Raw genomic sequence first — 24,883 nt, forward strand, 5'->3', positions numbered from 1 at the left:
AGGCTCATGTTCATCTTGTGGTCACTGATGACCCCCAAGTCTCTTTCTTCCATAGTGCTAGCCAGCGTAGCACTGCTGAGCCTATAAAAGTTGGATCATTGTCCAGGCAGATCAGGCCTACTTTGGGGACATTTCAACTTCTGCATCAGTCCAGAATCTGCTTTACCCTATTTTCTTCCTCCTTTCACCAGGCTGCGCCACAGTCCTTTGGAGAGGCAGCACAGAACCCATCTCAGTGTCCTTATTCAGTAACTGTCTGGTTTGTGTGCACATTTCAAAGTCTTCTACTGTGGAAAAGACCATTCAGGGTGTAAGAGGCAGGTCATCTGTTCAGTACAGGATATGTTTTAATTCTGTAACACTTGTGCTGGTTAAGTACCCTGTGCATCCTTCCGATGGAGTTTTGGAGAGGCTTTTCATAGTTAGCTTGTCCCAGCAAATGTCTTCATGTCCTCAGATTGGATGCACCTTGAGTCCTTCAGAGCCTAGGGCTGCCTGAGTTTTACTGCATCAGTCTGTCTCAGTGGAGACCCTTTTTTCTTTTAAGTAATGACAGTTGAAAGTGTGACATGGAGTTAAATAAGAGACATTGCCTGGTCCTAACTAAATGGAGGGTTAAATAGAGAGCAGCTGTCAGGGGAATTAAGACTACACTGCAATTTTTGCTCATTACATTCAGCAAGTCTTTGTGGTCTTAGTCTTTGGGGAAGAAAGACACTGCTGTCGGAGTACATGTGGCCTACCAGTGTTGTGCCTGGGGTTGGGAGTGAGACTAGGAACAGCTGCTGTCTGTGTTGGGCACTGCCATGCAGGGCTGCTGCTGTTCTGAATGTCATTGGGTCTTTTTGCCAGGTCTTATTCAGTCCCAGATAGGGTTCTTGCATACAGCACTGATAGCGGCACACATTGACATTTCTGATATTTAAAAAAAAAAGCAGAGTAAATCTCCCTCCTAAACTAAACCAAATTTTACAGGCCTTTTTATACCCATAGAAAAAACAGAAAAGGCATGTATCAATTAAATCCTTTGTAGATTGCTTTAAAAGGAGGAAGGAAAGAATTGGTGTTCTGATTCTGAGTCCCTCTTTTCTTCTTCACCCTTTCTCCCTGGGCCACAGCACAATGACAGACTGAGGCGTGTAGAAAATTGTTGTGAAACATCTGCAGTCTAAGTAGAAAGTACAGGAAGGTATGTGGTATCTTGTCTTTGATTTTTCTCAGTGAGAAGATCCCTAAATGAGTAAACCCTATTAATTTTTAAAAACTAAGTATTAATATTTTATAGTAAAAAAATGCAGTTGTATGGATTTTTTTAGAAGCTCCATCCTCAGGATGACAAAAATTGCTATTTTAAAAAACATGAGTTTGCTTATATCTTACACCCACCTTCACTTTAATATCTTTGAATCTGAAGCCCAGAATAAGGTATCCTAAGACTTCTTTTCAGGATAACAATGCAAAACAGCAGTACTATGGTGCAGATCCTTAACCGAGGTAAGTTTTCATAGCACCATTGACTTCAGTAGATCTCTGAGAACTTGTAGCTGCTGGCATCTTTTCCAGGTGATAAACCAACCAAAAAACTCTGTGGTGAGAAAATACTAAAGTGGTCAGTCCCCTTAGCAGAGAGAGAAAAAAATGATCAGGCCAGAGACAAGATATGTAAAGATAGGAAGCAAGAAGTGTAATTTAAAAATAGGCAGGAACTTGATGAGCTGCAGAGAAATGGAAAGTTGGTCCAGATGGCAGGAGCTGCAGAAGAGAGAAGGTTTTCTCCTGAGTAGCGGTGAGTGGGCAGAGATGATGAGAGTTGTAAATGAGCAAAGAACGTGGGTGTAAAATGCTATCAGACCAGAATGGCACCTGCTTTGCCCTTATTTGGCTCAGATGCACATGACTATTACCCTGTACTATGCTGGGCACAAAGGCTCTGAGGTGGTATAAGGTGAAGCAAGCCTATGGACGGTGTTGTTAAATCTGGGTCCTGGAATAAACAGTGGGGCAAGCTGTGCAAAGGCATGTACAGCTTTTAATTTTAAGGGTGTTGGTTCAAATCCAGTCCAGATCTATAATGGTGATGGCTGTTCGTTAGCCAGAAGCACGTGAAATTTCCTTAGCTCAGTTCCCAGGTGAGTAGACAGGAGTCTGCATCACAAAAAACACTGTTACAGCTAAGACCTTTGCTGTCAGAGGTATCCAGGAGTGAACTTGCATTGGAACTGTACTTTTCCCTTCAGTCCTTAGGAGCTGTGTCTTTGGTTAGGAACTGGGGCATTGTGATACTCACCTACCTTGTATAAGTACTAAATAAATGTACAGTAACCAGAGTTACTGTACAATAGCACCAGCAAACGTCTTTTAGGTGATGCTGCTGTGCAGTAGCGTATTAGCACTGTTAGTGCTGTGATGTGCTCCTGTGCAGGAATATTTGGCTGTTGCGCAGTCAGTGTTCGTGCAGATGTGCCCAGAGAGACCTATTTTACATCAGACCCTTGTGTGCTACCAAATAGGAGAGCCTGCTATGGTTCCAGCAGAAAGAGATGAATACATGGCAGGAGTAATTTAATTAAAGCTCCCCATCTCTGTCAATTCAAATGGCAGCAACTTGAATCCAGCCTCATTCCACTCCCTTCCTAGCATATTGCTCTCAAAACACTCCAATGGACATACGAAAATTGCCATATTGATTTTTAAGTGTTATTAATGGCATGGCAAAGTCTCAGCAATGGAGCCCTGGTTTCTCTCCTAAACTGATGATTCTGAGTCACTCATTTATTTCAGCAGCTGCTAGGTTTTGGGGCATGTTCAAAATACTGACAAAGTCTCTTACATGTTCAGTTCTCAGTGACTTGGAGCCAGGAATGTGGAATCTACTTTCATGCTGACGCACAAAACACTGGATCAAACTGCGGTTTCAATAGCCTTCCTAAAGAAGTCTTTCTGATGGATTTTTCTGTGTGCTCATTTCTGTCCAACATTTCAGGATTCTCTCTGAAAGATATTACAGAAGTGTGCTTTTATTTACATAGTTTTACAGTTTTACGCTTCACAGCCAAATACAGGGGAGTAATTTACATTTTCAAGGGGTGATGTTGGCTGGTCCCTAGCCCCCAAATTGAAAAGCTGGGGAATCGCGCAGTTAAGAATGAATGTAGTAGTATTCACAAGTCTTCCAAAAGGCGTGCTGGAAGTGGTACAGGTAAAAATCCCAGAACTAGCTCATAAGTTACATCACCAGTTTCAATTTCCCACCAATGAGATCAAATATAAGCAATAGTTTGTGTTGACTTCTGAGCTAGACGTCAAAATTAGCATTTCAGAGTGCTGCTGAAAGACTGAATCTCTTGTAAAACATCCAATCAGAGCAGAGTGTAAAATTCAGGGCAAGAAGCCCATTAGACTCCCAGCGAGCCCTAAGACATAAGCACCCTGAGTACCAAAAATGAGCACCTCTCAAAGTTAAAAGTAAAACACAGCAAGCAACTCCTTCCTGTTGTAGCAAGCATGTAGATATGGCTTAATGTCCAGAGGGGCAAAAGGAATTTCTAACTTGAAATAATTGAGTTTCCCACTCCCCCTAAAGTTAAGAATCTTCTTAAGGTTATTGCTGAATTGAGGCCAAAGTGCTGAGTATCTTACCAGGTTAACACCTTTTACCTACAATGTGAAAGGTATGGGCATAAACTCCTAAGTGAATGCGGAGTCCTTTAGGGTGCAGACAGACATGACAATTTTTGGCTGATCTAACCACAGAAAGTGGTCTATAGCCATGACCAAACACATGCAAGTGCATGGCTGCAGACTGCTTCAAAAATGGCAGATCAGGTGAAAATCTGAACCCTCACTAGGGGTCACATGAAGACACTTCAAAACAGGGTGTTTTCTGTAACTTCTGTCCACACTGTTTCCTGCCCTCAAGCTGTTTTCAGAACAGGAGGGGGGACAGAGAGTCTGGGGTTTTTTCAGCCCCCACTGGAGGGTGGGATGAGTGTGTTAGAGTTCCCCACTCTCCCCCACCCCAAGGTGAAGGAGCTCAATTCACCTACACCACCCTCCAGTGCTGGCTGAGGAACACCTAGAACAAGCTCCCTCTCTTCCCTTTCCTCCTTCCCATTCTGAAACAGGGACAGGCTGGGAGAGAAGAGGGGTTGTTGCTGGAGGAAACCTGCAGGCTCCCAGCCAGCGGCTAGATTCCCCTCCCCTCCTGGAACCAACAGTGAACTTCTGTTTGGTCGGGGGGATTGTTGTAACTCAGAATGCTTCCCACAAAGCATTCTCGGTTACAGTGGGGAGCTGCACTTCTGTCTCCACCCTAGTGATCAACAGAACAGGTAGGTGACAGAGAAAATAGGGTAAAACCAGGGAGGCAAAAGTGTCACATTGCTGAATAGTGATTCATGCTGAAATATTGCAACAAAGCATAACTTAAGACCCGATTACAGGAGGGGCAGGAGAGTTCCTGCCTTTTAGTTGCAGGAACTGAGCACAGACCTTGGTGTGTTATAGCTTGGAGTTCAAGTGCATTATGGTGGATTGGTTCTGTCAACTAGTGAGGGGTCCTTTTTCTACTCAGACTTTTCCTTTCATATAGTAGTGATCTTATGCAGATAAGGGTGCCTCCTCCCAACCTGGGACCAGGAGACTGTCACAAGAGGCAGAGTAGGCTGGTGTTAGTGGATGAGTCCCTCTAGGCATGGGATTTAACTCTTATTAAATAAGGGTGGGATTTCTGCAGTTAAATTCCTGCATGTTTATTGGTGATACACTAGTACTAAGAATACTGGGGATGCAGTAGATTAATTTTAAAGCACCGTTTTCTAGTACTCACAGAGGCAGACACTAGAAAATAGCGCTTTGAACTACTGCACCGGACCGCATGTGTAGACACTGACTGGGAGCAAATTGCTCTGTCAGCCCAGGCAGCAGGGGGCCACAACAGCTGCCTGGCTAAGCCCCGGGCTTGGGGGAGCAGGGAGGAGCTGTCCCCAGCCCATGTCCCAGCTCCTGTCCAGTGCCAGGGAGATGCGAGTCCCCCTGGTCCCAGCACTGTTCAGCTCCCACTTCCCCCTACCAGGAGACCGGGGCATGGGCTAGGGATCCCAACTCACCGCTGCCTTCCCTCTGGCCGAATGCCTTGGGAGGTAAAGCAACCCTGAGCTGCAGAGCACAGTGCTTGCCAAAAGCTGGCCCCAGAGACTGGACCAGGGTCCAAGGCTGCCAAGCAGGCTGACACCTCCTTACTTTTGTTGATGACAACAAAACTGATCCAACAAGTTCACCCCAGGCTTTTCCACTGCTTGCAAGCAAAGCGAGGGGAGAGATCAGGGTACCGCTGCTGCCAATAAGGCACAGGGCATCACGCCAATCCAGCGCTGCTGAGCCAGGCTGTGATCCTGAGCTCCATGCAGCTGGGAGCTGCCCCCAGAGGTTGGACAGCTCTCCACCACAGACCTGGCCTGACCCTGGTATCATCTGCCAGCCCCGGGCCTGTAGCCATGGGACCTGGAGCTCCCCTGGCTGCTGCAATGGGGCAGAGCAGGGTAGGAGCAGACTTGGTCTAGGCTGCTTCTGTTGGGCTCAAGTTTGTTCCTTTTGTGGGTGCGTATTCAGACACGTGCCCTAATGCACCTGAATTTTTTGCACAGAAGATTCAAGTGCATTAATTGCATGTGTCAGCACACCCACTGTGTAGTTCACTAGCTCCCTCTATTTCAAGTTAGAAAGGCTTGACAGATTTTAAAAAATTTAGCCTAGCAACAGCCACGGAACATGGGAAGCTTATCCCCAGCCAATGCTAGAAGGAAAAAGTATCTTACCCAAAGTCATACAAGAATTCACCGGCAAAACTAGAGGGAATGTTGTAAGCTGGGTCTCAAGACTGCTTTACCTGGGCTAGTACACCTAGTGTATCAATCCATTTGCTGTTCCCATTCCTGCTTACTTGCAATTCACACATCCAGCAACATTTAGTCACATGCCATAGGATACTGTAGGAAGCCAATAGGAGCAGAGTGCACTAAACCAGAACTTTTCTAAGGGGGGTGAATGGCATGGATAACCTTGAGTAGGAAAATCAATTTGAAACTTCATTAGAAGCACTCTGTAGATCTCCATGCTGATGTAAGATGCCAGGAGCTGGGGAGCTTTTTAGTTGCAGGGTGCTGCACTTGTCTTAATGATGAAAAATAAATAGTCTGGAAGGCCTGTGAACACTGTTCTGCACTGATCCAAATGAGATGCTCTAACGGCATAAATTAAGGGATTTGCTTCCCTTGAGACCACCTTGCCCTGTTTGAGGAACGGCAGAAAAGCTTTGGGGTGAGGAGCATGGGCATAGGTGCGTGGGTGTGTTTCAGCCCACATCCTAATTGCAGAAAGTGTGAGACCAAAATAACTTTAAGGTTACCAGCCCAAATAATTGGCTGCATTACTTACCCGTGAAAAGAAACTGCTAAGGATGAAACATTAATCAGAACTTCAGGACAATCTCAGACATCCAAGACTTGGTGTCACTTAGGTACCTAATCAAACAGGAAATTGCTTTTCTAGGGTCACCTGAGTTCAAAACACAAAGCTGTGTGTCATCCAGATAACAATGGTAACTAAATTTATGCTTTTGAATGGTGGTACCTAAAGGAAGCAGGTGAGCAAAATATACAATGGACCAATAATAGCAAAACCAGCAGCTTTCTGTTGTTGTTGTTGTTCAGTAAAAATGCCTTGGAAAAGAGAAATTCAGGTACTTTCTTTCCTGTACTGTGGATGAAGTAAAAATGACACTTCATACTCCTTTTCTCAATCCCTATACCTGTCAGAGCCTAGTATTTCTTCGTTAACTCCCTCAGCTGTCTTGAGAAGCCTCCCATTTTGTAACAAAAATGTGCTTCAATGTACAAAGCCATTTGGAGAGAACTTTTTTTTGACATTTTTTCCTATTGATACAGATACGCAAGTGAAGAAATGAAGAGCTGATAATTATGAAGTCAGGCTGTATTTATAGAGAGTAAATATGGCCTGAATTCATAATCTGACAGGCTCCCATAAATCAGAAGCATTCCTACCCAAGCCTGCCTGACTTGTTTGTTCTAGACTTCTAACTTCTTTCAAATAAGGAAAGAAAACGCTGTCAGCCTCCTCTCACTGGGTCACCTCTCAGATAACCTGCTATAATAAAAATAGCCATTTTATACCAATTACAGTGTACTCTACAGCTTTTCTTCCAGTTTTCTCCATTTTGCTAGACATTTGTCTATTTGTGTAGACAAATGTCCATTTAGCACCAATTTTGCTAGAGCAGGCTGTTCACCTCCAGTACAAATGCTTCAACCCAAGTCTGTCCTTAAACAGTCAAATATCACTGCTGATCCTCAACAGCATGAACTTTGTCTTGCAAATAGCAGTGAACTCAAAGTAGTAAGTTCCAACTTGTGCCTAAGGTTTCCTTGAAGCAACCGGTTTATTAGTAACTTGTTTGTTAATTGGTTCCTATGTGAAAGTGATATGATAAAAGTACAGAGCAAAGTCAACGAAGAGGGGCAGCATATAAACCTATTAATAAACAATGGGTGCAGTTCCTGTTCAACCCAACAGGAAAGAAATGTAAGGTTGCATAGTAATTAGAAGAAATATTTTTGTTGAGAATTGTAGTCTCATCTGCTTCAACTGCTTGCACCATGGCAGGTTTTAAACAATCCAGCTTTCAAATTCCTACAACTGAGGTGGAAATATGTATGCATAAGATCAGATACAGTTCACTTCTTAAGTTAAATGCCTGTGCAAGTCACTGAGTCATTTGTATGGTAAGCTGTTCAGTGAACTGTTTTTTTTTTCTGAAAATGCTGTTTGTCATTTCTGAAAGCACACTTGAAGCTCTGCTCCAGAATGAGACCGTTGAGATGATTGCTTTTTACCATTTTCCAGCAAGCCTATTCTGATGTGGTCTGTGTGGCTTGGATTGCACATTATTTCCTAAAAGACAATTAATCAAAACATGCAGCATTTGGACATTGCTGGCAATAAGTCGGAAAGCAGTTTTATACAGAAAAGGTATTAATGGAAATTTTAGCAGACAGGGACAGCTCTAAAGCCTGTTGAAGCCAGGAATTCTCTTCTATTTACTTTGGTGGGTTTTGGATCAATTCCATAATGCACAATAGTTTGTAATATCCTGTTAAGAAAATGTAGACCAAATCTGGATAAAAAAACTGGCTGGATTGTTGGGCTCAGAGGTCTCTAATCAATGGCTTGAGGTCTAGTTGGCAGCCAGGATCAAGTGAAGTGCCCCAGGGGTTGGTGCTGTGGCTGGTTTTGTTCAATATTTGCATCAGCAACCTGGAAGAGGGGATGGAGTGCACCCGCAACAAGTTTGTGGATGATACCAAGCTGGGGGTAGTAGTAGATACACTGGAGGGCAGGGATAGGATTTAGAGAGACCTTAACAAACTGGAGGATTGTACCAAAATAAATCTCATGAGGTTTGGTTAGGACAAGTACAGAGTCCTGCACTGAAGATGGAACAATCCCCTGCACCAGTACAGCTTGGGGACTGACTGGCTAAGCAGCAGCTCTGCAGAAAAGCGCCTGGGGGTTAGTGAACAACAAACCACATATGAGCCAACAGTGTGCCCTTGTTGCGAATATTAACGGCATGCTGAGCTGCATTAGTAGGAGTGTGGCCAGCAGATCAAGGGAAGTAATTCTTCCCTTGTATTTGGCATTGGTGAGGCCACATCTGGGGTACTGTGTCCAGCTTTGCTTCCCCCACCCCCCAAAAAGGATGTGGATAAATTGGAGAGAGTCCAGCAGAGGGCAATGAAAATGGTGATGAGGCTGGGGCACATGACTCATGTGAGGAGGGGCTGAGGGAACTGGGCTTATTTAATCTAGAGAAGAAAAGTCTGAGAGGGGATTTAATAGCAGCCTTCAACTACCTGAAGAGGGTTTGAAAGAAGATGGAGCTAGACTGTCCTCAGTGGAGGCAGTTGACAGAACAAGGAGCAATGGTCTCAAGTTGCAGCAAGGGAAGTTTAGGTTAGATACCAGGAAAATGCTTTCTCAGTAGGAGGGTAGTAAAGCACTGGAACAGGTTACCCAGAGAGGTGGTGGAAGCTCTATACTTGGAGGTTTTAAAGCCTCAGATAGACAAAGATGGGATGAGATAGTTGGGTCTGGTCCTGCTTTGAGCAGGTTTTTGGACCAGATGACCTCCTGAGGCCCCTTCCAGCCCTAATTTTCTATAGATTCAGAAGGTCTCTTCTAGAGTTACCCGTACATAAGTCAGGGATAAGTAAAAGCATCCTACTAAGATCAGAACTGTAAATTATCTTTGTACTAGGTATGGTCTACACAACAAAGTTTTGGCAGCATAAGTCTGTGGGCCAGGCCCACAGAGAAGCTCACATATGGTAAAAGCCCTAGTGTGGATATAGCTGTTGATAGAAGGCGGCTTCGGTGGGCTTAATGGGTATTGTTCAGAGAACTGGTATCCCTGGGCTGGCAGAAAAGACACTTTTGCTAATATGTATTGTGTCACCTTTGGGGACTTTGCTGACAAATCTATGCCAGGGTAACTGTAGCAGCAGCAATTCTGTAATGTAGACAAGCCCTTCAGGAGGATCGATTACTAGGTAACATTATGGGTATTATTATATTGCAGATAAACTTTCTTAAAAAAATGTTTTTTGGTCAGCCACATCCATTTAACGCTTATGATGCTTATTTCTATGGGCATTTTTACATGTGTTCCCAACGGGGTGCTGAGCACTTTTAATTAGTGATTCACGCTAATTAAAAGCACCCGCACATCATTTGTATCAATAGCGCAATGTGTCCCCATGCTGAGAAAATGGCGCTGAGGTGTTTGGAAGTTTAAAGCACATCAAACATGTTTTATTTTAAAGCACATTTTCAAGGCATGGAGACGTGCTGCGCTGTTGATGCACTTGACACACGAGGCTGCCAGAGCATGTCTATGAAGGTGCTCTAGCGGACTCAATAAATCGAGTCAGCTCTGACACACTGGATTTCCCGGGTGTTGGAGCAGGATCGCAATATGTGTGTAAGTGTCCTATGAGTCTAAACACGTGCAAGTAAGTGCCTAATCTGTATTTGCAAATCTGAGCTCTGTGCGTGCAAAATGAGGCACCATTCAAAAATACCAGTTATGAAAGTAATTATATTTCAAGTTTATTACAAAAACATGCAGTTTTTGTCTTATCCCTGACATAGCAGGGCCTGATGCCCTGAATCTCACCCTACACTTTCTTGGATTTTGCCTGTGATTACTCAAGGATTAGGGAGAAAAATTATACATAAACTAGTGTAAGTGACTGGAAACCTACAACAGAAGTTCAGTGCACATAAACCACATTCAAAATGGCCGAAGCCAGTTTAAAATAAACCTGGATGGATGCAGTATCAGACTTAACTGACTTAGGTAAAAAAATTTTATTAAACTTCTGTCCCATATCCCTTCCAGATTGAAGTTAACTGACAGTCTTCCAGTATTCCAGGATGCCTTGTACCTACCCTGCAAACCTTGCCCCCGCCTCCGGCAGCCCAGCCTTGGCCCAAACTGTCCCTTGCAGCTGAGCAGGGAGGTGTGCTCTAGTGCCCCCTGGCTTCTGGTCTTGGCCACTGCAGGCATGTGCCTGCATTTCTGGAATCAAAAGTGAATGTCTGTTCAGTCTACATAGCTTAGACCAACCTGTGACGATTGAATTAATTTAGCCTTGGGCTTTTGACTGTCTGTACTTACCTAAAACCTTAGGCAAGCATGACCATCCTGGCAGTTTCTTTGGGGTCAAGGGGATGCTTCAAACTCTTGTAGATTCTGTTTGGAACTAATTGGGTTTACTGGCCAGCATAACTGGGAAGTAATTATTCTGAATTTAAATGCATATTTTTTAGCACTTGAGCCTAGGGTGACTTGCAGAGCCCTGCTTTTCCATGCAAAGAGTTAGTCACAAACCACACACTTTTATATCTGTGGTTTGATTGATATGTACAGGATGAATCCTTGATGTTAAATTTGTTACTGATATTTAGCTATGCTCCTAAAAGAAGTCATAGGCAATTCATTGTGTAGAAGTATAAAAGTTACAGTTCCCTAACCTGCGTTTTCCAAATGTGCTGGAAATTGCAGGAGTTAAACTGTGCAGTGAAGCAGCTGAACAGGGTATGTAGGTGACAAAGAAGATGCATAAAATAGTATATAACTGGTATTATTACCTTGGTATGTAATAAAATGATGACTAGGGATGGGAGAATACCTGGTTCAGAATCTGTGTCAGGCAGTGAAAGGATTCAGGATTGCACTGATCACATCAGCATTTATACCAGGTATGCCATGCCTGTGACTGACCCTTCAGGACTATGAAATGCCAGCTCTGGTAGGCCTCGTCTCCTTCTCTGTCAGTGAGTGAAATGAAGTGCTGTGTCATCTGGAGTGGTTTCCTTTCTAATTCAGTGCTGACTCCAAAAACACATGCTGGAATCAACCCAAGGCCAAACTAATCTCTGTATCAGCAACATGTAGGCAAGCAGATATCTGCCTTGAGGGCTGGCATGATGCACTGTGAGGGGTCAGGAGCACAGGATGTTATAATAATTGCTGAGGCACTCCACATCCACGGATGATTTTTTTTTTTTTTTTTTTGTTTTTGGTTAAGTCTGTTTTGTGTGTTGTTTTGCTAAAGAAGACTCTGGTTATTCTAAATAATATGCCCAAGGTTTCTCTGCTGGCTTTAACCAGCCATGAAGGGCACAAAATAATCTCAGGGGTGGCTGGTAGCAACTCCTCAAGCACACACACAATCCAAGTAAGAGAAACTGTGCAGAAAACATAGCACCTGGTAAAGAGAATACATTTCTGCTGACTGTTTTAAACACCTCACTGAAAGCGCTCTTTGAAATGCCAGTTTTGGGTTGAAATTAGGCATGGTGGTGTGCTTCATGAGGAGCTGGAATTACCACGGGGCTGAGCATTGTGTATCTAGTCAAGAGTGGGATTCTGGCTATTTGATGGAAGAGAGTTACCTCAGTAATAATGATTTATAGAGGTGCACCAATATATCGGTGCCAGAAAGTATTGGTACTGATAAAAGAAAAATTAACATTGCTGGCTATTGGCTTTTTTGACCGGTGTAGCTGATAATGTACCAATAAATATAATATGCCTTTGGGCCAGGGCCCTAAGATGCCCTGTGCATGCATACAGCTGCAGCATGTACATGGGCAGGAGTGCAGCCGGGCAGTGGGGAGAGCAGTGCCCTGCAGATAAGTCTGTGGGGAAGGGGTGGGGGGCAGATTGAAGCTCCCATGTTGAGGGAGGGAATGGGGAAGGAGCTGGGACTGGGAGTGCTGCCCAGCCAGAACAGTGAATGGGACCCCAGGGTTGGGGTGGGGAGTGGGAGGGAGCTGTGGACAGCTCAAGCTGGAGGTGCGGGAGTGGGGAAGGGAGGCATGGGGGGGCATGTGCCCCCACCCAGATTTGTGCGTGGGGTGGAGGTGGACTGCTTGCTATGGGCATGGGGTTCTCTGCTCTGCTGCCTTTGCCTCAGGAGCCCTGCACTGGCCGTGCATCTCCTGCCTGCCTGGCTGCAGTGGGGGTGGTGAGTTGTGCCTCCTGCTGCCAGGTGGGCAGGGGACGCATGGCTATTGCATGGCTCCTGGGGAAAGGCAGCAGGGCAGAGAGCCCTGAGCCCACAGCGAGCAGCCCACCTCCACCCTCACCCTGCTTGGCTCTGCTCCACTCCTAAAAGTGTTCCCGTGTTTAGAAATGGCGGTGGCAGTACTTGAACTAAAGCTCATTTGATGAGTTATTCAAGCGTCCCCACCAACATTTTTAAGTGTGGTGATGTTCATCCCCTGAACGAGCTGTCTGTGGCTCCGTCCCACTCCCTGCCTCAGTCCCAGGGTCACATTCACAGCCCTGGCTGGGCAGCACCCTCAGCCCCAGCCCCTGCCCCACTCCATCCCTCACCATGGGGGCCCTCAGTCTGCCCTCCTTGCATGTGTCTGCCCTCCTCCATGCCCCTTCCCTTCCACAAGCTGGCTTGCAAGGCACTGCACTCTATGCTACCTGGCTGCATTCTCGTAAATCATTTTATCAGATTGGTATTGGCCAGTATGCATGGTGAATAATTGGCTGTTGGCATCAGCCAAGAAAATCTCTATCAGTGCACTTTGTGTTAGATTTGTGTGATTTGTGTTAGAGTGCCAGTGTTTTGTCTGAATTCCTTAAGGTTAAAAACAAGAGGAGAAGGAGTTTTCTGTTTTCGTCCTATTTAGGTAAAATAAGAATGATCTCTAATAACTTGGAAATTAAAGTTGTAACAGGCTGTGATGGTTATGGTCATGGTAAAAGAATAATTTGGCTTCCATATTCTTGCATTTTCAATTTGATTTAGTTTCTACTTGATTCCACTGACCTGATGTACTCCAGCAAGGAGTTTGTCTCCTGGGCAAGCCCCATTGAAAACAGGTGAGGGTCTTCCCAAAAAGATGGTTCCTTAGAAATGGTGGTGGCAGTACTTGAACTAAAGTACCACTCCAGGTGGCTGGTTAGGTCTGTGTAGAGGTGCGGTGAATCTTCTTGAATAGGCTGTGGATGGAACCTGGCTTTATATCCAATCCCCCATTTTAACTCCTATTAAAAAACAAAACAAAAAAACCTTGAAGGCTGTATCCCTTTTACAGATAAACCTTTTACCTTTCACTCTATGCATAAAGTTTGAGAGTGGACTTTCCTTCCTTCATAGCAGCTTTTCTGTGATCCTATGGGTTGCTGCTCCAAATACCCATCGGGATTAATGAGATGTCTGGAGAGAAACGTTCAGCTTTTTATTTTCCATGAATAAACTCCCACTGATTTGAGAGGAAATATGCCATTAAGCTACTTCCCAACTCCAGACCAGCCACCCCGGTTCTTGGGTGGTGGAGCCTTGTCCCATTGTGGTTTATGTGTGGTCAGGGGACTGAGGCAAAGATGTTATGACCATTATTGATGGACACTGCTACCCCTGACTCATTTCCACTGTCTTTCACTCTCTCTTTGCTTGCACTAACAGATTGGAGAAGTGTGCGAGGGTAGCTGCAGAGGAATATCTTGCTGCCTGGCCATTTTTGTAGCTTCGCTCTAGCTATCTCTGGATGGAACCAGATAGTTGACTGAAAACCGCAGAAAGTGGAAAAGAGTGCCTTGTCCAGTTGAAACTACAGCGTTATATTACATCTGAAGTGTAGAGCTTTCCTTACCCTGTCACCTCTTCCCTTGTGTACTAACTGCATCCTTGTCCTGTAGTTCTGAGAAGTTAGTAGGAATAATGTAGAAGAGGAGATGCTGAGGGGCAGGAGAAAAATGACTTGACAGCAGAATTAACACCCATTTATTTTAAGGTGGGGGAGGAGGGAGTCAAAAAGCACCTTTATTTGAACCATCTCTGGCATACCTTGCTCCAGGTTGCGTGAGATCATAGTCACCTAGTTGAGAACAGAGGGGCAAGAGAGTCGCATTGATGCTGCAGTTAATTCAGATATATCTGAGCAGCTGATGTGGTTTCCAGGTGTGAAAACCTTCTCATTTTGTTCTAATACTGCAGTTCACTCTAGCTCAAGACTCAGAGCTACATCCCAGAGCAAAAAAGATCATGTTTGTACATGACAGTTTAGAAATTGCCCCCAGTTTCTTTTGAATCCTATTTCTAATTCATTCAGGGCTCTGCCCAAGTTTACCTTGAATTTTACCCTGATTCTTGTACTTTGGTTGACTTAGCCATAATTCTAGGTTTTTTACAGGTTTTTTTTCACAAAACTCTAACTACTTTTGCATCTATCGAAGCCTTTCATCTGTTTCTTATGTAGTCCTGGTGCTGTGGCTGCCATTACAGACATTTCCTGTTATGTAGTGATTGTAACAACCTCATATGTCTCATTCCTTGCTAAAACAAGCTACAAACATCAGATCTGGGTCTGAGTCTGAGCTTTTCCAGCATCTCTGTGTGGGAATTTGGGCACAAGCACAAGCTCATGTCTGGTTGTGAGCATAGGATAGTACTTTGGTTATTTCAGGTATCTGAGCTGTGGTGGTGAAATCTATAATAATGTTCACTGGATATGTCTTGTCATATAACACAAGTAGAATAACAACATCAAGTTTCAAAAGCGGCTCATATCATTTTATATTTAAAGTAGTCCTGTTTGTGGACTGGTTAGTAATACCAGCTCTCAGATTTTTTTTTAAATTCCCGTTTCAAATACTATTTAGAAAAGGGGAAGGAAATAATGGACCAACAGGTATGTTTTCGCAAAATGAAGTTCACGACAGTCTGTTGAAAAGCAAGGACACAGTTAAGCCTGACACTGCAGTATTTGGATGTAACTGGGTAGGTTCTTAAATGAACGCCACCCCTGAATTTTTCCCTTTGTAGGCTCGTGCTGCAAAGGAAATGTTATGATGTAAGGCCTTGCTCTTTAAGCACCCCATGCCTGCCTTCCCTATGATTGTCGGTGGCAGGTCTGGAAGTGGCTCTGTTGCATATTTGAGCCTACATTTGTGGGAATGGTGAATCAAAGACATTGAAATTAGGATCAAAATTGTGTGGACAAGTTTCAAATGTAAGAAGGAGAAACTGCAGTTCTTGTGTGCCTGATTTTGCAACAGTTTGGTGCTGGGACGTGATGGCAGTTTTAAAACAAGAGAGTTCATTGATTCAGGTCTGATTCAGGCCAGACCAAAGGGATGGTATCTGTGCCTTTCTCCTACTCAATGCAAGGCACCAAACAGCTGTGGGGAAGGATCAAAACCGAATAGGCGTTTTTACACGTGCTCTGGAGGTGGTGGTGGGACAGGGGGCAGAGGGAGAGAGGGGTGCATTAGTTAGAGCAGCTCCAAGAGCTGCTCGAATTAAAGCCCCCACAGCACTTCGTGTCAGCGCCCCCGTGCTTCAAAATGGCAGCGGGGGTGCCTTAACTAAAGCTCGTTCAAATTTTAGTTAAAGCACCCCCGCCACCATTTTGAAGCATCGGGACACTGATACATGAGACATGGAGACTGGCTGGAGCATGCTAATTAGCCTGCTCCAGCAGACTCAATTAACTGAGTTTGCTCTGACATACTGTAATTACAGCATGTCAGAGCTGGCTCCTTGCATGTGTACAGGCACCCAATGTGATTTAAAATATTTTTGAGACATTTAGCAGCTACTTTGTCTGTCTTTGCCTGTCTTTCCCTCTCAGTTTCCAGTTGTGTGTATTTCTATTTCCTTCTTCCTGTAGAATGAAGTTGAATTGGGGGAGCTGCTGCTATCATTAAACTACCTACCCAGTGCAGGAAGACTGAACGTAGACATTATTAGAGCAAAACAGCTTCTTCAGACAGATATGAGCCAAGGTTCAGGTAAAGAGCAGTGTATTTCTCAAATTACTGTGTGTGTGTGAAATTATCCCATATACTTGGGCTCCAGTTTTTTTATGCTCCCTTATAGATTTGGACACCTAACTCATTAATACAGTGGCTTTGGAAAGTTCTGAGTATGGGAGTTTTTTTTCTTTCACAGGCGTATATATCAAAATCTGTGGGCCTGAACAGGGAATTGGGAACCAGGTTTTTCTAAATCATAGATCCTGTACCAGCTTTTGTGGCCTAGGACTCTTTATTAATGTTTGCCTGGCCTTTAGATGCAAAGTACTACATGAATGTTAAATATAAAAGTTATTTAATTTTGCAAAGGCTGTGCTGTATGATATTTGGCAGTGACCACTCACCCATCCCTTGCTTTTTTGTCAATATGGATAAAGCCAGTTCAATCATTCTGGCAGCTGGTAATTACTCCCCACCCCTGCAAAATATCTCCTTGTCTCCAGCTGCCGCTGTAACCAGAATATTGGCATCTGTTGTTGAGAGCGACATACTTGGCCTCTGTGAGGGCCTCCTTTATTTGTGCTCCAGGCCGCATCAGTGGGGAACATTTTGAAACCTGATGTTTGAGACTCATATATCTCCACTGCATGTTACCTGGTGCCTAGCATAACAACAGCCTAAATTACTCACTAATGCCATTTTTTTGCATGATGCAGCTCCCCATATCTTTGACTCTGACTGTTCAGAATTGTATGAGATAGGAGTATTGACCAACTGCACTTGTAAAGCTGGAACTGTGTTTGTGTTTCTGTCAGATCCCTTTGTGAAAATTCAGCTGGTCCATGGATTAAAGTTAGCAAAAACCAAGAAAACTTCTTGCATGAAGGGTACAATAGATCCCTTCTACAATGAATCCTTCAGTTTCAAGGTGCCACAAGAAGAATTGGAAAGCGCCAGCCTAGTATTCACAGGTAAAATGTTTCCTTGCTATTAGTGTGACATTATGTTGGCTGTGCCAGAAGTGATCACATCAGCCATCCTAGGTATGCCGTGTATCCCACACAGGGTGACCTCTTTCTCGGAAGCTGTCATTTAGGGCACAACCAACTCTGGCATCTTTAGATGAACTTTAATTAGCATTGCACTCATCAGCTCAAAACATTCTTCTAGTGTTGCTACCTGCAGAATGGCATTGTTTAGTGACACACCTTGTCAGATTGACTCTTAATTGGTGTCACTTGGAAGGCACATGTGTGGAGGGAAGTAGTGCTGAACTCTTCCATACCCACTGGCCTGGTTTGAAGTCAAAGCTCTGTGCAAGAAAGGCATAAAGGAAGGAGCATCTGATGATTCCCACACCCAGACCTTAGAAAAATGCTTGCTGTGGTACCCCACCAAATTTTTACTTGGGGAATTATACATATATCTTGTGTTAGTCCATGTTCTTGTGCTAGTCCATGGCACCACTGTTCTGTTCGGTTTGCTCATGCCTACGTGCTTCAGAGGGCTGGTATTAGTTACTGACGTGCGAACAGAACTGCTGAGGTTTATAGTTTAGTCTTTGCTCTTTCTTGTTTCCTGAAAAGTTATGATGGGCCTAGAGCAAAATCCCTGCTCTGAACACCCCTAAGAGCTTCTGGAACTGTTCAGGTGTTTGGATCCAGGTGTGAACCTTCTAGTATTTTTGAGAAGAAATAGCAGCATGAAGAAGAGAAAATGAGTGAATGGTGAGGGTGGTGTGTGTTTCTTTGCATTCCTGAATCTGCTATTTTCTTATGTGGGGTATGAAAACATTCAACAGGCAGCAACACTGCAGAAAGATTTCTTGGAGCTGGATGGGATAATCTAGCATTTAAAATGAAGATGCCTAGTCTACTCTGTAGCTCACGTGGGTAGTAGCACTGGTGCAGATTTGTTATTGCTGATAAGCATTTAGGAAGTGCACCTGCATAGCTGGAGGCTGCAAGTTTCTTTTTAGTTGCATCACACCATGCAGCACCGGTGGTGGCAGTACATGTGTAATAGTACTGCTTTTAACTGGAGCATCTGCCTTTGTTTTCTATTGTAGTAAAAAAGATGAATGTTAAACTGGGGTTTTCATGGTATTTCATACTTTGCTTGTTGGCTGAGATGGCCAACTAAAAAGTCTCTTGTGGTGCCTTTGCAATATGGGTTTCTATTTGCTAAAGGCAGCTGTGTCACTGATGTGATAGTGGACGGCAGGACTTTTGCTGGCCTAACCTGGCTTGCAGCTGGTGACCTAAAAGTGAAAGGCTGCTAGCTTCTCAGCACCACACTGAGTAGGCTAACCTCCCCATTCTTGCAAGTGGGGCTCTGAATTTTGAACAATATTTTTGCGTGCAAGCCAGAGTTACCTCAGGTTGCAGAGAGATCTTTTTGTGCGTCACTGCAGTGCATGCTTTCATTCCCTTAATAGAAATAGAGTCCAGTTAGCCCTAGCTCACACAAGCATAGTCTCTCTCATCGTAGCTCCACATATATAGGAATTGCTGCATACAGTGGATTGCTTTCTTTAGGGCTGACACTATAATCTCTTCTCCCTCCCTGCCCTTTTTGACATCTTATTTCCCTTGAGGAGCAGGCACAATCTCTATACTTGCGGCCTACTTCAAGCGCAATTTCACAATTTTAACAGAAACTCTGAAAAAAGGTGGCTTCCACAATCACTGTGAAAAATGGCATTGGCCACGATTTTGTGTGGAATCTCCCTCTCCATAAAATAAAATGTTACTGGAATATGGAGAAAGGATGGCAATCCCTGCGGCCACAGAGCACGTGGTTTTAGAAAGAGCTGCTGAGAGGCTAAGCTAGTGCCAGTGACTCAGGCAAGGCGCCAGTCAGCAAAGCAAAAGGGTTTCAGTGCCATTTTTCAAGAAGCCAGATGTAATGCTGCAGTCTGAAGGTGAGCGATTGAACTCTTGACCAATCAGTGGCATGGGGTGGGGTCACCAGAGCCCCTTGACCAATCAGCAGTGAGGGGTGTAGCTCGGAAAAAGCCCAGAGGCTACAGCTGTGGTGTGCTTTTGTGCAGCCTTGCAGAAGCAAAGAGGTTTCATGAGCCTTTTTGGCAAGCCAGGCTCATGGTGGAGCTTATGCTTCCCTGATGGAAAGACAGAGGGTGATTTTGTTTGTTTGTTTGTTTTGTTTTTTGCAACAGTCCAGCAACAGCTCTCAGCCTTTAAAACCAGCACCTGAAAGAAAATATTCTAGAGGTTTTCATTTCTTACATGGCAGAAACAGATGTTAGAGACTGTACAGGATGCTGAAATTCAATCCATTAGCTTGTTTCCAAACATATCATAACAAAAGTGATGCTGATCAGCAATTTAAATCTTGCCCTTCATGCACAGAAATTTCCTCAGTAGAAAGTCTATAATTAATCGCTGCTTTGCATGCACACCTTTACACATGAAAGAGTGCATTCAAAATGATGATTGAAGATTTCAGGAAGAACTTCTGGTGATCTCTCTGCAGAGGTGAATGACTCTTTTTACCTACAGAATATCAGCTTCCTGTGATCAGGGGCAATAGGTGAAAATGAAACTGGTGTCAGGTGGTTGGATGTCTCATCTTTATCACAGATAAAGACTTCGTAAAGCAAGTTACTCAGATTCATAAGAATAGACTACAGGCAAGAGTTTCTGTGGTATCTTTTATTGGACCAACTGTTTAGTTCAGAGAGCTGCTAGACAAGATTTTGGGCATATGGTACTCTTCCTTAGATATAAGAAAATCAGACACAGGGGGTGCATTTACAAGTTCATTGATGTGCTGTAATTCTGGAGCATTAAGTTTAGTACCTGTAATTAGTGCCAGCACACGCTTTTTTGTGACGCTAATGTGCACTAGACTAATTCTTCTGCACATTGACACAGGTTTTTTCTGCTGCACTAATGTGCAGTAGAATTAGTGTACTGCGCCTTTCATGTCTTGTGTAAATGTGCCCAGGGTTGAACTAAATAGCAGAGAAAGGACTCCATGCAAATGTAGACAGTCTGCTGTTTCTGTCTCTTTCTTTAGACTCTTAGGGCGTGTCTACATGTAAAATAAGTGTGACTAAATTTAATGTGCATTAAGTGATTTTTGGCAGGTGTCCACACGTGCAGAGATTTGGCACTAAAGTTAGTCCCAAATCCCTTTGGTGCTGCCGTATCCTCCTGTGGCCTCTGGAGAAGCTCCAGCCTTCAGCCACATGGTTGTCAGCACTTTGCAGACATGTTGAAGCCAGAGCCAGCTGTCAGCACCTGGCAGCCATCTTGGAAGTTGATCACTAGATGTCGCCTTCCCTGCCTTGAGCCGCATACCCAGTTCAGGGGTAGCATGCACCAGTTCCCTTCCTGCCTACTGTGCCTGCTCATGCCCCTGCTAGTGGTGCCACGTGCCCTGCTGATTTAGCCCAGCGCCTGTCAGCAATGACCAGTGCCCTGTGCTGCTGCTGGCCCTTGCTGGCCCCAGCAGGCCCCTTCTCTCCCCACCCAGAACAGCTGTCCACCTGCCAGCAGGAGCCAGGGAACTGGCTGCAGGAGGCCCTGCCTAACCCACCCTGTACTTCCTGCTCCAGCCCACCTCCCTCTCCGTCCACACACCCCTTACCCCCTACTCACCCCTAGCACTACTCTCAGGACATGCACGTGGGTGAAACAAAAAACTTCATTGCCCTCACAACCCTCAGCCCCTTCTCTCCCCCTCAACAAACAATGCCCCTCCGCCACCCTTCCCACCCACCAACAATAAAAAACCCACTTACATATATATACAGGAGACAAACTATTTTAGGGGTGCACCGATAAAAATTTTGGGGGCTGATACTGATAGCCAATTTTTAAGGAGACATACTGATCCGATACTGATCTGATATTCGATACTAGCCTGGCAGCTTGAAGGGCAGTGTCCAGCTGGTAAGTCTGTTGTGGTGGAAGGGGAGGGGGAAAGGAAAGGGCATGGGCAGGGAAGATTGAGGCCCCCATAGTGAGGGAGGGAGTGGACCTGGGACAGGCACTGCACAGCCAGGGCAGGGTGGGCACGGGACAGAGCTGCAGCGCATCCAGGAGGCATGAGGAGTGGCTCCTGCTGCTGCTCGTACCCCGGGAGACATGGGGGCCATGTGCCCACCGGATCTGTGTGGGGCAGGCTACGACTGCAGGCTGGGGCCGGGGCTATGCAGGGCTCTTCCTAGTGGGCATTGGGCCAGGCTGTGCTTAGGGTGGGTGGCGGCGGCACTGGGAGAGGGCAATGAGGGTGGGGTGGGGGCTTCAGCCACCCCAAAATTTGCTAAATTATAGGCCACATCAGGCCAATTTCTGATTCAGTTAATTTTCTTTATATTGGTGCCAGTCTGTTATTGAATCAATATATCAGTGCACCTCTAAAATATATGTATGAGACAAACTATATACATATTGAAAACTACTTGCAATATTTTGGCTAGTCAAGCCTCAGGGGACAGGTTGTGGGGGAGTCCTATGGGGCAGAGCCCTGGAGCAGGTGCCCAGCACACCAGCCCCTTGATGTTCCCCCATGGGTCTGGGGGCCTTGGCGAGCTCAGCAACTGGTGTTCTCATGTGGGGCTGGGTCTTTGGCTGTGTGGTGCAGGGGAGAGCAGTGGGGCCAGGCCCAGGTGGATAATGGCAGGTCCCGGGTGGGGACCAGGCCAGGGGGTCTGGTAGGCTGGAGGCACCAAAGGACCTCCTCCTGGGGCCAGGTGGGCTGGGGGCCTGCTGTGGGGCAGGAAGAACTCAGGGGCCCTGTGGGGTCATGGGCAGGGGCCAGGTAGCAGGGGACATGTATGTGGCTGCTAGGGCCAGGAGGGTCTCCATGGCTTGGTGGTTGGTGTCCCCCTTGCTGCTGGAGCTGCTCCAGGAATTCTCACTCCAGGGCCTCCATGCAGGCCCATTGGTCCCTTTACGCCCAGTCCCATACCCCCACCTGCCAGGCCAGCTCCTGTGCCTGCTCCTGCACATCCCATGCCTCTCACTCCTCTGCCCCTGCCACCAGCTGCTGGAACAGCAGGGTCCAGTCCCTTGTGCGCTGCTGGCTCATCCGGACCGCTCCAGCAGTGGGTATCAGTGACTCTGAGGCAGCATCCCTTTTGGGGCTGGTGGGCTCTCCCCCACTCCAGATGTTGGACCTGCAGAAGCAAGAGACTGAAGCCTTTTGTGACAGTTTGCAGCATTTCAGAGATAAGATGCTCTGCATTAGGGACCGCGTGCTGCCCAGCCTCAGATCAGGGGCTGGCCATGCACAGGTGCCCAGGGACTATGGTAAGTTTGCTGGGCAGGTTTGGGCCCTGGCAGCTGCCAGCTGAGCCCCCTATCCCCCCTTGCTGCCCTGGGACTGGTGGCCTGCTGGGTGCTGGCTGCAGGCAGCCTGCCTCTCCCACCCCTTTCTCAGAGTGGGCCAGGCAAGGCTGCTAGCAGCACCTGCTGCTGTGGTTCTAGACCCTGCTCCCTCTTCACCCCCGCAGGCCAATTGCTATGCTGTGCTGCTGCCCAGCTCATGGCATCTGGGCTCAGGGCACGTGGGGCTCCCAGACAATTAGGGAAAGGGTGTGGCTGCAACCTTGTTCTCCCCATAGGGGGCCTCTCCAGGGAGGTGCCCTGGGGCCTGCCCTCCCTTCCCTGCCATTGCTGCTGTATCCCAAGTGTGCCCCATGGATGCATGATGAGCTGTTTGTGCAGACTGAGAGGTGCCCAAGCCACTACTCCCTACTGCTGCTAATCCTTCTGGTGCCCCGGGAACACCTGCACTCCTGGTTCAGGACCTTGAGTGAGGATGACACGAGGGGCAAGCCTGTGCTGTCCTGCAATTTTCGCTGCCAGCTGGAGGGCTACCTTTTGCAGGACTACACATCTCTGCCCCCTGCTGCCGAGGAGGATATCACTACCAGCATCACTGCCTTCCTTGGCATGACAGGCCTGTGCCAACCCAGCTGTGGGGACACAGGGTGCTCAGTAAAGTTCTGAACTGTGTCCTGCCTGTGTGCTGGGCGAGGGTGGACCCAGGTCCAGGGGACTGTGGGCGAGTCAGGCTGGTAGTGGGGGCAGGGACTGGGAGGGCTCTTCCCAGTGCAGGACTTTACCATGTATCTGGGGCTGGCGAGGCTGATGGCTTGGCATGGGCCTCCCCTTCAGCAATGGTGTCAGGCTGTGCCCGCTGTCCATGCTCCCTGTTGTGTGGTAGGCTGAAGCCTGGCCAGGGACTCCCCCCAGGGGGGAACTGGTAGTGCTGGTGGCTGGCAGTGGTGTGGCTGGCTGCTCCTTGTGGCAGAGTCTGTGGCAGCACTGAGGGTGAGGCAGCCGTTGGGCAAGGCTCCATGAGCTGCCAATGGATGCAGCAGCTGGGAAGGATGGGGCAGGGTGCTCAAGGCCTGAGGCCTCTGGTCACATGTCACTGGAGTCTTTGGGGCAGGGCAGGAACTTGGGCAGGCTGCCCCTGCTAGTGGTACTCACAGAGGTGCAGCCGGTCTCCTGGGGCACCAAAACTTGGGTCAGCTCCCACATAAAGAGCATGGACTTTTGGGTATGACTGGACCAACGATTGAAGTCTGTCATGACCATCCACTGCACGACCTTGAACTTTACATAGCACTGCCACACCAACTGAGAGCACCCTCGCTCCTGCATCCTGCCTGAAAGGGTCTCGTACATGTGGGCTTTCGAGCTCCCACCCCACGTGAACTGTCTTTGCACATCAGCACAGACCCAGAGCACCGTGAGGTTGTATACCTCCTCCCAGGTCCAGTTGGAGTTCCTGGTAGTTGGCATGGGTGGGGGCGGGGCTCAGGCTCTACAGGAAGGAGAACGATGACATGGTCGTCCCCTGCCAGCTCTCTGGGCCTCCACATGGCTGTCCCTGTGTGGCCTACTCTGGATGGTTGCCAACAGCGCCCAGCGCTGGCCAAGGGCCAAGACCCGCATGGCAGAGGCACTTCACTGCAGGACCTGCAAGCACAGTGGGGGTGAGCAGCAGCATGGACAGCCAGGCAGAGACAGCCAGGCAGCAGCCCTGGGGGGATCTCAGGACTGGGCAAGGGGTGTAGCAAGCTGCAGCCCTTTCCAACACTCACCTGCTGCTTCCTCCCCCAGGGCTGGGCTGCTCTCTGGCAGCCCCTAGCTGAAGGCTATGAAAGCCTGCAGCTATTTTATGCCCTGGGGCACACTGCACAGGAGCCCAGAGCCTGTTCACTCCCCAGGAGCCCAGCAGGCCCCATATGCTCCCCTGGACAGGCCTCTGGCTGTCTCTTGAGTGTCCTGTCCTCTTCCAGAGGTGCTGCTTGGCCACAGGTGAGTGTAGGCTCGGCAGTGCTACGTTGGTTAGCACTACAAAAGAAAGAGACTTGGGGGTTATCATTGACCACAAGATGAACATGAGCCTGCAATGTGATGCTGCGGCTAATAAAGCAACCAAAACGCTGGCTTGCATCCATAGCTGCTTCTCGAGCAAATCCCGGGACGTCATTCTCCCCTTGTACTCGGCCTTGGTGAGGCCGCAGCTGGAGTACTG

The 24,883-nt window shown here is 46.7% G+C and overlaps 1 protein-coding gene across 1 annotated transcript in view; it reads left to right on the top strand.

Moving 5' to 3' along the window:
• SYT17 (synaptotagmin 17) overlaps positions 1–24,883 on the top strand; it is a 72,441-nt gene that overhangs the window by 16,711 nt on the left and 30,847 nt on the right. The window contains exons 6-7 of the mRNA XM_019542111.1: positions 16,276–16,396; positions 17,176–17,331. Coding sequence (XP_019397656.1) covers positions 16,276–16,396; positions 17,176–17,331 — 277 coding nt within the window. The remainder of the gene's footprint in view (positions 1–16,275; positions 16,397–17,175; positions 17,332–24,883) is intronic.

The sequence above is a fragment of the Crocodylus porosus genome, unplaced genomic scaffold (assembly GCF_001723895.1).
Source record: "Crocodylus porosus isolate Cpor-Errol unplaced genomic scaffold, CroPor_comp1, whole genome shotgun sequence".
In the NCBI taxonomy this organism is placed as follows: Eukaryota; Metazoa; Chordata; order Crocodylia; family Crocodylidae; genus Crocodylus; species Crocodylus porosus.